Here is a 14,085-nt window from a genome sequence, read left to right on the forward strand (position 1 = left end):
TTGCCTTAGTGCCTAGAGAAAGCGTTTACTGTGTTTGTCCATACTGTGTACTTGACCTCCTGCTATTGCCATTTTGACTACGATCCTTGCTGCCTGCCCCGACCTTCTGCTACGTCCGACCTTGCTCCTGTCTACTCCCTTGTACCGCGCCTATCTTCAGCAGTCAGAGAGGTTGAGCCGTTGCTAGTGGATACGACCTGGTTGCTACCGCCGCTGCAAGACCATCCCGCTTTGCGGCGGGCTCTGGTGAAAACCAGTAGCAGCTTAGAACCGGTCCACTAGCACGGTCCACGCCAATCCCTCTCTGGCACAGAGGATCCACCTCCTGCCAGCCGAATCGTGACATTAAGTAATAAACTTTCAAGTGTTTTGCAACCAAACTTAGTGTTTCCAAACCAGTGTGCCTCCAGCTGTTGCAAAACTACAACTCCCAGCATGCATGGTCTGTCAGTGCATGCTGGGAGTTATAGTTTTGCAACAATTGCAACAGCTGGAGGCACTGAGGTAGGAAACGGACAATGTTTCCCAACTAGTGTGCCTCCAGTTGTTGCAAAACTACAACTCCCAGCATGCCCAGACTGCCCAGGCATGCTGGAAGTTGTAGTTCGGCAATATCTGAAGGATCATATGTTGCCGAACTACAACTTCCAGCATGCTTGGGCAGTCTGGGCATGCTAGGAGTTGTAGTTTTGCAACACCTGGAGGTCCACAGTTTGGAGACCACTGTATAATGGTCTCCAATCTGTGCTCTTCCAGATGTTAGAGAACTACAACTCCCAGCATGCCTGGACAGACTGAGCATGCTGAGATTTGTAGTTTTGCAACATCTGGAAGAGCACAGATTTGAGACCATTATACAGTGGTCTCCAAACTGAGGACCTTCAGATGTTGCAAAACTACAACTCCCAGCATGCCCAGAAAGCCAAAGGCTGTCTGGGCATGCTGGGAGTTGCAGTTTTGAAACTCCCAGAGGCAGCAGTGAGATCGCTTTACGGCGATCTCACTGCTGCCAATGAAGATGCCGCACTGCTGCCGGAAACTCACCTCCGGGACGCAGCGCCGCCGGGACCGCCTGGAGGACGCCGCTCGCCGCCGGGACCGCTCGGGACACCGCTCGGACGGGTAAGTGACGCCGGGGGACGGGTCAGGGACACTTAGCAGAGTGGTGTGTGTCCCGATCCCCGTGATCGGGACTCACACACCGCGCTGCTATCAGCTAGTCAGATTTGATCAGCTGATAGCAGCGATCGCTGGGGGTGGGTGGGGAGTGAAACCCCCCGTGGTCGCATGGTAAGATGGCTGGCTATCAGTGATAGCCACCATCTTTCCGGGCGCTGCGGGGTGCCGCGAGTAGCGGCAAAAATGTTCATGACGTACCTGTATGTCATGGGTCGGGAACACCTTGCCACCCATGACGTACAGGTATGTCATAGGTCGGGAAGGCGCTAAAGGGGTATTCCAGGCAAAAAAAATGTTTTTTATATATCAACTGGCTCTGGAAAGTTTAACAGATTTGTAAATTACTTCTATTAAAAAATCTTAATCCTTCTAATAGTTATTAGCTTCTGAAGTTTTCTGTCTAACTGCTCAAAGATGATGTCACGTCCCGGGAGCTGTGCATGATGGGAAAGTATCCCCATAGGAGTTAGACAGAAAACAGCAACTCAACTTCAGAAGCTAATAACTATTGGAAGGATTAAGATTTTTTAATAGAAGTAATTTACAAATCTGTTTAACTTTCCGGAGCCAGTTGATATATAAAAAAAAGTTTTTGCCTGGAATACCCCTTTTATATTTGGTTGCACTTCCTTTGGAAAAAATAACTGAAATCAGTGGCTTCCTATAACCCTCAATAAGCTTCTTACACCTCTCAGCCGGAATGTTGGACCACTCTTCCTTTGCAAACTGCTCCAGATCTCTCTTATCGGAAGGGCGCCTTTTCCCAACAGCAATTTTAAGATCTCTCCATGGGTTTTTAATGGAATTTAGATTGTGACTCATTGCTGGCCACTTCAGAACTCTCCAGCGCTTTATTGCCATCCATTTCTGGGTGCGTTTTGACATATGTTTGGGATAACTGTCCTGCTGGAAGACCCAAGATCTCGGATGCAAACCCAACTTTCTGACACTGAGCTGTACAGTGCGACCCAAAATCAATTGGTAATCCTCAGGTTGTGTTTTCAGATCCACATGGAGATCATCACTAGTAAGTTTCGCACGTTTTAGGTCTGTCAAGCCTTTCAAGCTCTCACCGTAGTCAGTTCGGTGCGCTGCTCATTATCAGGCAAGGTCTTTGAGCTCTTGCAAGAGCTGTTATATGTTCAATACACACGCTTCGCATGCATTGACTTGTCACTATATGACTGCTGTAAATAGGCACATTACACCATATCTAGGCAACCTATCATGACTACGGATATGAGGCTTACAAAGTTCTGTCATGAATACCGGCATGATGGTTATGCAATGTTCTCTCACAACTACAGGCGTGATGGTTAAGCCATACTTGTCACGACTACAGGCATGATGGTTACGTAATGTCCGGTCACGATTACAGGCACTATAAAAATGGTAGACCTGCCATGACTACAGGCATGATGATTACACAAATGTCCTCTCACAACAACGGGCAAGTATGTTCATGCTATGTCCTGTCACGACCACAGGCATGATGGTCGCGTAAGACTTGTCGCATTGGTGGGTACAATGGTTTTACAAGTTATGTCGGGGCTACGGCAGCTATCGGTCATGTTAGTATAGTTAACCATAAAGTAATACAGGATAGATGGATTCACAGGGTTGAGCAGTGCTACCATCTCGTAGTATAAGAATTCTTTCCTCCAGGATACACTAAACCAATTCATCCCAGTATATCTGTTTCATTCCATGAGTCTTATCAATTAGGGTATGTCAGGATGGCACCAGGTGGTCATGGAAGCCTTTATTTTACCTACCTACCCAAGTGTATTTTTGCCACTAAAATTTTAGGTAAAGCAGTTGTCTACTTCTAGTGAAGGTATTTGGCTCATCTTGGTTCAACACTATGTCATAAGGAAAGTGAGGACCAGGTATCGGTAAGTAAGTAGCTTGTTGTTTAAGTAGATTTCGGGAGTTTGCTATGTGCGCACACACAGTAAATCATGGTTACCTCTTTCAAGTTCCTCAGTCAGGTTATTTCAGTTACGCATGGTACTAGGTCTGTCTAATCACAATAGTCTCCTGATCCTATGGTGACACAAACACCGTCACATCTACAGACATGATAATTATGCAAAGTCCTGTCATGTCTACAGGTCATTAAATTAGTTCTGTAGTCTTGTTGCTATTAGGGATAAGCTGCAATCCACTGAGTTTCGTATTACAGAATGTGTTCAGTGAGGTAATACTTTCGGCTCCCGCGGCTTTTTGGTTTACATGTGAGCATGTCAGTATCACTGAAGAACTTGTCATAAGTAGATAAGTAGGGTTATGAGCAGGTTCTAATCTTTCTTGAACAATGTTGTTAGCTAAAATATTGGGTTATAATCCTACTTCTCTTTTGGGGTATTCTTCCTGGTTTGGTGCTGCCGCAGCGGCATCACAGCACAAGGTTCCAGTGCATATCATCAAATAATGATAATGGATAGATGAATTTGTTTTGTTATGCTAGATATGTTCCGAATCTTAGGTTTGAAATGTCGCAAGTGTTTGAGTTTGGCAATTTAATTGTGGTATATCAAATGTTTATTATACCTATTTGTCTTGCTTTTTGCCCTCTATAGGCGTGCCCTCGATCACGGTTATGGCACACCAAAGCCATTTATTATGTATATGGTATTCATGTATTGTTGTAAGATGTTCCAGGTAAGTACTCATGGTTTAAGCCCACAGCACAAGTGATTAAGCACACAGGGCTGTGTTTGTGGGAGGGGTGTGGGCTTTATAACTCCCAGAATCCCCTACCTTGGGGCGTGCTTTGTTTGTGCACCCACCCATCCCTCCCTTCTTCTCAGCCGTTTATTATGTATATGGTTTTTGTGTATTGTTATAAGATGATCCAGTACTCACAGTTTAAGCTCCGAGCACAAATATGTTGATTAACGTTCTGCATGTATATTCATATCTATTTTACATATGTTGTTTAGTGAAAACACTCTAGTAGTCAGTTCCAAGTTGATGACATTTCTCTTTGGTTATAAATTATTTTACCTTCTCCTAGTATACTGTGCTGTGATAAATTACGCTCAAGTTCAGAATGGGTTGCATGGAGTGAGACGCGTGTTTTTTAATGCTCAGTTAAAGATGACATTTTGTTAAAAAAAAGCTACTGTTTTCTGAGAACATTGAGGGACATTCACGAAGACTGGTATGAGTTTTGAACTTGTTTAGAGCACAAATGACGCATGTGGACGTGCACCAAATTTATCAAATGATGCACGGACTCCCCAAAGAAGTGTTCAACTTGATACTGGTTAAATGTCACAGAGAAGTGGCGGTCACGCGACATTTGCCTTTTGCACAGCATTATATAGTGTGATCACCACTCCACTGATCCACTGATCCAGGCTGGGGACCTTCTGCCACCATTTTAACTCATTGGATCTTTGCGATCAAGTTCCGGGGGGGGGGGGGGGGGGGGGGGGGGTCACCCTTAAGTTGACTCGAATTTGGCATTTAATACTTTAGATGTTCGGCATCTAAGGGGTTAGTGATGGATAGTGGCAGGATTGCTACTTCCTGTCATTAGCGTTGAGTGCTTGGCTACTGATACAATGGCTGTCACTCACTGTTATGAAAGGAGCACAGGCCCAGACAGCAAGGGCGTATCTTTACTCCTGATGTCTTGAACGGGAAATGTGTTACATAGATTTATTTTTTTTCATGAATACAGCCAGATACTAAAACATTCTTTTTTTTTCTAATATATTTCTATTTTCTGCAATTTTTAAACATTCTTTTTTTTCTAATCTATTTCTATTTTCTGCAATTTTTTAAATATTTTTGTGCAATATAATGGAGGCTGCCATACTTACTGAGCTGTTTTAAACAGAATTAAGTGATATGCTCTATGGCAGGACCCATGGACAGATGGGTTCATCCAGACGAAGTGCAAATGTTACTGGTCATTTTCTGCTCTCTGAGCCACTGCTATTGTATGTAATCTATCTTACTGGTGTCACCTTTCACTGTACTCCTTGTGTGTGTGGTGAAGAAAGACCTTGCTGAGAAAAGATCTGTACAGAGAATAAAGTCTCAGCACAGTTTTAGGCCTAGTGGCCAGAATGGAATTTTAAGATTTCAGGATTATTTTAAAATATAGATAAAATTTGGGGGAAAAAAAACATCACCTTCAATTCTTAAACAATAGGTAAGGCTAGGTTCACACTGCTGTCATGCTTCGACCCCTTTAAGGTCAAGCCCTGAATGGGTCGGAGCACCGCCAGGTCCCGAAAGTTTACCTAGACTTGAATGGGATCTGTCAGGCATTTTATGGGAGTTGAGCAGAAAAAAATTGGACATTATTTATTTCTCCGCTCAACTCCCATCCTACTTACGGACTAATTCACAGAGCTCCCTTTAGCATAGCATGCCAGCAATGTGAATGAGCCCTAATTTTCTGATGAAACATTCTTATTGAACATCAAATCAGTGAGCAGCTAACAGAAAGCCAAATTAGAATGTGTTTTATGGGCATGCACTTTCTTTTCATAAGACATTTTCTTTATTAGTCCATAAGCGAGATGGTAGTTACAGCTGCCATTAGCATTGTGTGTTCAAATACACTTAAAACAGTACCCCCAAACCCCCCCCCCCCCAAAAAAAATGCACCCGACTAACACTTAGCTCCTTATATTCAGCATCCTACCTTTTAGAGAAAATGGTATGCTGTCATCATAAAAAGCCCCAAGCCATATGGATGTGTTGTAGTTTCCTGACTAGCAGTGCAGGAAAAAACTTGTTAGGGCCCATGCACTACTGATTTTCTGTTTATAATTGCAGCAGAAACCCATTGATCTCCTTTCACTGTATAGTGGCTGGTCCAAGTTACAGCAGCCTTGTTTCCATTTACTTGAGCAAGAGCTGAGCTACAGTAATACAGCTTCACTACTAGACAGTGGTACAGATAGTCCAGAAAAACCCTTTAGTTTCTCTATGAACTTCCAGTTCTCCTTGAAATGGACATAGGACCACTGTAGCCAATCATTAGCCACAGCAATTACTTGCCAAAACCAGTGACTGGCTGCAGCAATCTAGGACAAGAGCGACCAAGAAGCCTTGAAATAATAGGATATCAGTAGTGTATTAGTAATGTATGATCTTTTTTGTTATTTTCCTCCAATCTGGAATGTTTTTACCAGAAATGATAAGGCTGAACACCTTTCCAAGAGGCCTCAGTAGTAAATCAGCACTGTAGCCCCTTTGGTTGGTGTCCTAGCAGTAAAATCTTTAACAGTGAGACAGTAATGGCACATTCTAGCAATATGCTATCATGTTTTGTGGTAGGATAAGCACTTTAACCATTAAAAGCATAACATACTAAAACAATTAATAAATTGTATTTTTTCTGAGCCCCTCCAAAGTAGTCCTGCACTTAGTTGCCAACAATATTATCATCATACCTAACTTGAAATCAATACTAAAAAAAAATTATCCTAAATTCAACAAGAAATATCACCTAGTTAGTTTATCTGCTAGTAAATTACTATTAAAATATGAAAGTAAGCTCAAGCAAATATAACAATATCCTGGTAATATTTTAGCACACATACCTGACTTGCTGTCCAAGATTCCAAAATCCAGAGAATACTTCACCACATGATAATTGTTCCAAACATAAAGTAAATTGTCCCGGGGATTGTAATCCACAGCAGCTATGTATTGATATGAGTTTGGGAATGGTATATCTACATATTCATCGCTATTCTGCTCAGTATTATATATGTAATCAATTTTATTCCCAGTTGCTTCATTATCATCATCTTCATATACAGATTTTACCACATACAATATCCCACAAATCATGAAGGCATTTGATGCTGATCGTTTGTCATATGCTGTATCCCATGTTCCTTCAATCCGCAGAGTATATGGATTAAGTTGACTAATCACTACTCTCCCATTATTTTGTTCTGTTGCATAAATAACCCAGAGTCCATTTTCATCAACTGCAAGATCAATATCTGATTTACCACCCCATCTATAAGGAGAGGTGTCATGATAATTGGCACTTGCAATAATAGCCTCTCCGCTTTTAATTCTTGTCCTAAGGTCAAATTTCACAATATTCCGTGTACGTTCCTTATTAAAAAACAGTGCTCCATCATAAACAACAAAGCCTGTACCATCTACTCTATGAGGAAGCTTGTAAGTTGTAGTTGGTCGTCCAGCAATGAAGTCATCTTTGGAGGAGTACTCTGTTAAGGTGTCAGTTCTATATGGAGTCCATGGCATATAATATATTTTATCAGATGCCTGCAAAGGATCTTTACACCAGGCTCCTGATTGGTGATCAGATTCAAATAAGTGCTCACTCTGATAAACTCCTTTTAAGATTCCAGGACAAAGAAACACTGTAAGAAGACAAATTTTATTATTAGCAGTCAGTAAGACCAGTAAATGCAGTCAAGTATAAAGAAATATAAATAAACAGGAAGGAGATGTTTGCTCTGTGCTTCTTTATCAAAGAGGATCAAATTGTAGCACAAGAGTGTGGGTAAACATTCAAAGAATGTTTACCCACTTAATATTTTCCCCTCTCCTTGTACTGGGATCCAATCTTGTTTTTGATCTAAAAAATATTAATCTCTTATAAATAATATTGACAGTAGTTCATGGGGTTTAGGGAGGCATTCACCTTTTTTGCAGTAGGTGACCTCTACTGATCACCATATAAAAAAAAAAAAAAATTGTAATATTAAACACAACAAAAAATCATGGCTTTTAAAAGGCGTGAGTAAAGACAAGGGGCAGAGTTGACCCTATTTGATTATTGTGAAATACATCTATGCATCCATATTTTCTGTAAATATATTTGGAATGCTGTGTACTGTTTTGCAATGTTTCACGTAAAGCTACTGGTTTCACAGTTGTCTCTCAAAAATAGAGGCAATCTATGTAAAGTTTACAAAAGTTGATCATCTTTATTAAACATTAGTTAAAAATTGTAAAATCACAAGAAACATGACATGGTGATCAGAAAAACACACACTGAAAAGCGGGGTGAGCTTGTTCCAAGTAATAAACGGAAGATGCTGTGCAGTATAAATATCACAATTGTTTACTCTGTATTCAGGGTTGAATCCTCCCACCAGAAAAGTGGACAGCTAAGCAGCACTAAAATATATGTATACCATGGGGGCAAGAATGAAACAGATAGTATATCAGTAATCAGAAGAGGGGAGACTGAAAATAAGAAACAACATGTATAATATCAGAGATACCAGTCATGCACCCTGTGGATGTTCCTCCATAGGGTGCATGACTGGTCTCTCTAATATTATACATGTTGTTTCTTATTTTCAGTCTCCCCTCTTCTGATTACTGATATACTATCTGTTTCATTCTTGCCCCCATGGTATACATATATTTTAGTGCTGCTTAGCTGTCCACTTTTCTGATGGGAGGATTCAACCCTGAATACAGAGTAAACAATTGTGATATTTATACTGCACAGCATCTTCCGTTTATTACTTGGAACAAGCTCACCCCGCTTTTCAGTGTGTGTTTTTCTGATCACCATGTCATGTTTCTTGTGATTTTACAGTGTAATTTTTAACTAATATCTAATAAAGATGATCACCTTTTGTAAACTTTACCTAGATTGCCTCTATAGAGAGTATTGTGAAGTAGCCTAGGTTGCTATTTGTGCCTCTGTTCATTTTTGCTAACTATGGTATCACAGTTGGTAACATGGTGGTGGGGAAAAATGATCCCTGCAGGACTAATTGGTTGTCAGTGTACTTTATAACCATAACCACAACATAACCACCAGACTCTTCAGGTACTTGGTGTCCGCTTGAGGGTTGGTCATTTGTTTCAATCCCCTTTTGGTAATGCTTGCCACCTCTTACAAGGGGATACAAGGGAGGCTTTTCCTCAACCAAATTAAATTGTCTTCTCCTGTTTTCCCCTAGACAATGAATTCAGTGGGAATAAAAACTATGCCTGTATTAAAACAAGGTTGTGAACTTATGATGTAGAGAACACAAGGTGTGACAGCATTTTAGCAGAACTCCAGGAAGTATCTGGGAACAAAGCTCTCCCCAAAAACTGGCCACCTTTTTCCTCTAAAAGACATTGAATACCCAGGAGTATAGCTGCAGGTTTTTGGGCTCTGGTGTAAAAGCTGAGCTTGAGACTGCCCATCTATTTTCTATGCTATCTACAATATGTTTGTTTTGTTGATGGGAGATACGTTGCTGTCAGAGATGTCTGGCAGAGGCTTTTCCCCTCTCTCTTTTCAAACACAAATGTTTCAGTATTTCACATATTTCACAAATAAATTAATATATTTATGTCTAGGATTTATGTCCAGCTGTCTCCTTTTTTGCCCTTTATTGTTTCTTTGTTCTACTCTCCTTTACCCCTTTTCCTTTTTTTGTGCATTTTCTGTGAGACATTGGCAAGTGATAGGATGAGCGGCTGTGTGATGTATTTAGCCCAGGGTCCAATACGTCACACAATATGTTGCTAAGCCAACCACTGGTTGGGGGGGAGGGGGGCATCGATACGGCTGGCGATTAGCTGAGCTTCAGTCTGACAGGTCAACCCCCAGCAACTAGGAAGAAGATCACAGCAGAGGCAGGGAGCAGGGTCTAGGTTTATTTAAAGATGTCGGCACCCTGTACAGGATATAAAAAGAGTACCCTTTTAAGCCCTGAACATAATTTAGTGCTGACAGATCTCATTAACTCCTCACGTCCTGTGCTGGCTCCCGTGATATATAACGTGGGGTCACGCGGTAACCCCGCGTCATATGTGCCCGGGACCCGCGGCTAATACTGGACATCACCGATCACGGTGATGCCTGGTATTAACCCTTCAGACGCAGCAAGTTGGCTGACGCATCTGAAATGAAACCGAAAACATCCCAGCAGCTCAGTCGGGCAGTTCGGGACTGCCGCGGTGAAATCGCGGCGTCCCAAACAGCTTGCAGGACACCCGGAGGATCCCTACCTGACTCCTGCGTGTACGATCGCCGAACGACTGCTCAGTGCCTGAGATCCAGGCAGGAGCAGTCGAGCGGCGATAACACTGATCAATGCCATGTTAATGCATGGCAGTGAACAGTGTAAGAGATCAGTGTGTGCAATGTTATAGGCCCCTATGGGAGCTATAACATTGCTAAAAAAAAAGGTGAAAAAAGTGTTAATAAATGTGATTTAACCCCCTTCCCTAATAAAATTCAGAATCATCCCCCTTTTCTCATAAAACTATGTAAAAAAAAGTAAATATACACATATGTGGTATCGCTACGTGCATAAATGTCCAAACTATAAAAATATATAATTAATTAAATTGCAGGGTCAATGGTGTACACGTAAAAAAAAAATTCCACAATCCAAAATAGCGTATTTTTGGTCACTTTTTATAACATAAAAAATGAATAAAAAGTGATCAAAAAGTCCAAACAAAACAAAAATCGTACTGATAAAAACTTCAGATCACAGCACAAAAAATTAGCCCCCATACATCCCCACATGCAGAAAAATAAAAAAAAAGTTATAGGGGTCAGAAGATGACATTTTTAAACATATCAATTTTCCTGCATGTAGTTATGATTTTTTCCAGAAGTACGACAAAATCAAACCTATATAAGTAGGGTATAATTTTAACCGTATGGACCTACAGAATAATGATAAGGTGTCATTTTTACCTAAAAATGCACTGCGTAGAAACGGAAACCCCCCAAAAGTTATATACAGTGGTCCCTCAACATATGATGGTAATTCGTTCCAAACGACCCATCGTTTGTCGAATCCATCGTATGTTGAGGGATCCGTGCAATGTAAAGTATAGGAAGCCCAATGGCCCACCTTCTCTTCTGAGCATTGTAGTTTGCCCGCAGAGCACTTTACATCCACATATGGGGCTACAAATTTTGGGGGGCTTTTTTCCTATTCTCCCTTGTGAAAATGAAAAATGTAGGGTAATAGTGGAATTTTAGTGTAAATTTTTTAGTTATTTTTTAGCATTTTCTCCAACTTTAACGAAAATTCCTTAAACACTTGTAGGGTGTTAAGGCTCACTATAATCCTTGTTACATTCTGTGAGGGGTGTAGTTTCCAAAATGGGATCACATGTGGGTATTTATTGTTTCGCGTTTATGTCAGAACCGCTGTAAAATCAGCCCCCCAAATCACCAATTTAGACCTCAAATGTACATGGCACGCTCTCACTTCTGAGCCATATTGTGCGCCCGCAGATCTTTTTACACCCACATATGGGGTAGTTCTGTATTGCATAACAAATTTTGGGGGTCTTTTTTTCCTTTTATCACTTGTGAAAATTAAAAGTATGGGGCAACACCAGCATGTTAGTGTAAAAAACTAAAATAAAATTACACTGACATGCTGGTGTAGACCCCAACTGTACCTTTTCATAAGGGGTAAAAGGAGGGAAAAAAAATGTGTAATGCAATTTCTCCCAAGTACGGAAATACCCCATATGTGGCACTAAACTTTAGCCTTGAAACACGACAGGGCTTCAAAGCGAGAGAGCGCCATGCACATTTGAGGCCTATTTTGGGTTTCCCAAAGAGGGTGCCTCCAGCTGTTGCAAAGCTCCCAGTATGCCTTGACAGTCAGTGGCTGTCCGGCAATACTGGGAGTTGTTGTTTTTCAGCTGGTGGCTCCGTTTTGGAAACAGTGCCGTACAAGATGTTTTTTTTTTTATTTGGGAGGGAGAGACGGTCTGTGTAAGGGTGTGTATATGTAGTGTTTTTTTACTTTTTATTTTGTGTAGTGTTTTTAGGGTACATTCACACAGGCAGCTGTTTACAGTGAGTTTCTCGCTGGGAGTTTGAGCTGCAGTGGAAAATTTGCCGCATCTCAAACTTGCCGCAGAAAACTCGCTGTAAACCCCTCCCATGTGAATGTACCCTGTACATTCACATGGGGGGAGGGGGGGGGGGGGGGGTGGGGGGGGCAAACCTCCAGCTGTTGCAAAACTACAACTCCCAGCATGCACTGACAGACCATATATGCTGGGAGTTGTAGTTATACAACAGCTGGAGGCACATTGGTTGCGCAACAGAGTTTGTTACGTAATTCAGTGTTTCGCAGCCAGTGTGCCTCTAGCTGTTGCAAAACTAGAACTCCCAGCATGTATAGTCTCTCAATGCATGCTGGGAGTTGTAGTTTTGTAACAGCTGGAGGCACACTGGTTGTGAAACACTGTTAGGACACAAACTCTATTTCACAACCAATGTGTCTCCAGCTGTTGCAAAACTGCAACACTCAGCATGCATTGACAGTCAAAGGGCATGTTGAGAGTTGTAGTTATGCAACAGCTGGATGCACACTTTTTCATACAAAGGGGCATGCTGGAAGTTGTAGTTGGAACTCCAGCTGTTGCAAAACTACAAGTCCCAGCATGCCCTTTGGCTGTGCATGCTGAGAGTTGTTGCTAAGCAAAAGCAGGAGGTGAAGAGGCTTCACCTCCTGCTGTATCCTGCTGCCGGGACCGCCACCACCGCTTCTGAGGGGACCCACGACGGACCAGGGAGAGGCAAGAGACCTCCACCGGCCCCGATCGCTGCCCCAATCACCGCCCAGCAGGGCAGTGATCGTGAGGTGGCACCCGTGCTGAGTAAGGGTGAATGGGGCTTTTTCGGACAGCCCCATTCACCCTTTTTTTCCGGATCATACCCGATTGACCCGGAATCGCCAGCCTGAGGTCTCAGGACTCCCCCAGGGGGGTAGATATCAGCAGTCATCCTGGTCCAGTCCTGGCATGGCGCGTGGTGGGGACTGAAATGCCCACGGGCGTATAGGTACGCCCTGGGTCCTTAAGTACCAGGGCGTCAGGACGTACCTGTACGCCCTGGGTCCATAAGTGGTTAAACTGTGGTCTTATGCTTTCTGTGCTGGGATGCTGCAGAGGGTTGCAGCAACTGACAGGATGTTCACCAGCACTAAACTCAATACACTGGGCAATAGTGCAGGTGAACAGGAGTAAAATGGAGTATTACTCACAGAAATTGAGCAGAAAATTTGAAATTTAGAAGTTATGGTCCTCCGTTGCTATATTGCTGAATGTCTTGAGTGCACAAATGAGCTGAGGAGCCTCCTCTCTCTGCTGTACAATGTCTGCCCATTATATGAATATACATTTTTCTTACCTCCGATGTCCTATGGCCACATGAGCGCTCTGCTATTGTAGCAGAGCGGAGGTGCCGCTCCAGGTATAGCGAGGAAGCGGTGCCTGTACCTACAATAGCAGAGCACTCACGTGGCCCCAGGCTCTCACATCAAGGGCCAACTTTACATAGCATAGAGAGGAGGCGGGAAAGCTCGGCAAGCCAGCTCCCGGCCTTTATTGCACACAGAAGGCTTTGAACAATGTAGCTACCGGCAGCCAAAACTTTTAAAAGGCTGATGTTTACCGGCACTATAACCCAGTTTGGTGCAGGTGAACAGACTGTTAGTTTCTGCTCCGCAAATCCAGATTCCGGAGTCTGCAGAAAGAATAGACATGACTATTCTTTCTGTGGAGTCTGCACGGAAATGCATTGCTGTCTATGAGGAGGTGGATTTTGAGTGGTCCTAGCGCCGGCATGTGTTGCTAGCACTCCACTGTTGGGCAAATTTTCCGTGCAAACATTGGCTGTGAGAACATAGCCTTAATGGGGTACTCCAGTGGAAAGCAATTTTTTTTTTATATCAATTGGCTCCAGAAAGTTAAACAGATTTGTAAATTACTTCTATTAAAACATCTTACTCCCTCCAGTACTTATCAGCTGCCATATACTACAGAGGAAGTTGAGTTGTTATTTTCTGTCTGACAATAGTGCTCTCTGCTGACACCTCTGTCCATGTCAGGAACTGTCTAGAGTAGGAGAAAATTCCCATAGCAAACCTCTCCTGCTGTGGACAGGTGTTAGCA

The 14,085-nt window shown here is 42.5% G+C and overlaps 1 protein-coding gene across 1 annotated transcript in view; it reads right to left on the bottom strand.

The window, feature by feature from the left end:
- Positions 1–14,085, bottom strand: part of ADGRL3 (adhesion G protein-coupled receptor L3) — a 961,109-nt gene that overhangs the window by 704,507 nt on the left and 242,517 nt on the right. The window contains exon 6 of the mRNA XM_056570909.1: positions 6,750–7,550. Coding sequence (XP_056426884.1) covers positions 6,750–7,550 — 801 coding nt within the window. The remainder of the gene's footprint in view (positions 1–6,749; positions 7,551–14,085) is intronic.

The sequence above is a fragment of the Hyla sarda genome, chromosome 1 (assembly GCF_029499605.1).
Source record: "Hyla sarda isolate aHylSar1 chromosome 1, aHylSar1.hap1, whole genome shotgun sequence".
Taxonomy (NCBI): domain Eukaryota; kingdom Metazoa; phylum Chordata; class Amphibia; order Anura; family Hylidae; genus Hyla; species Hyla sarda.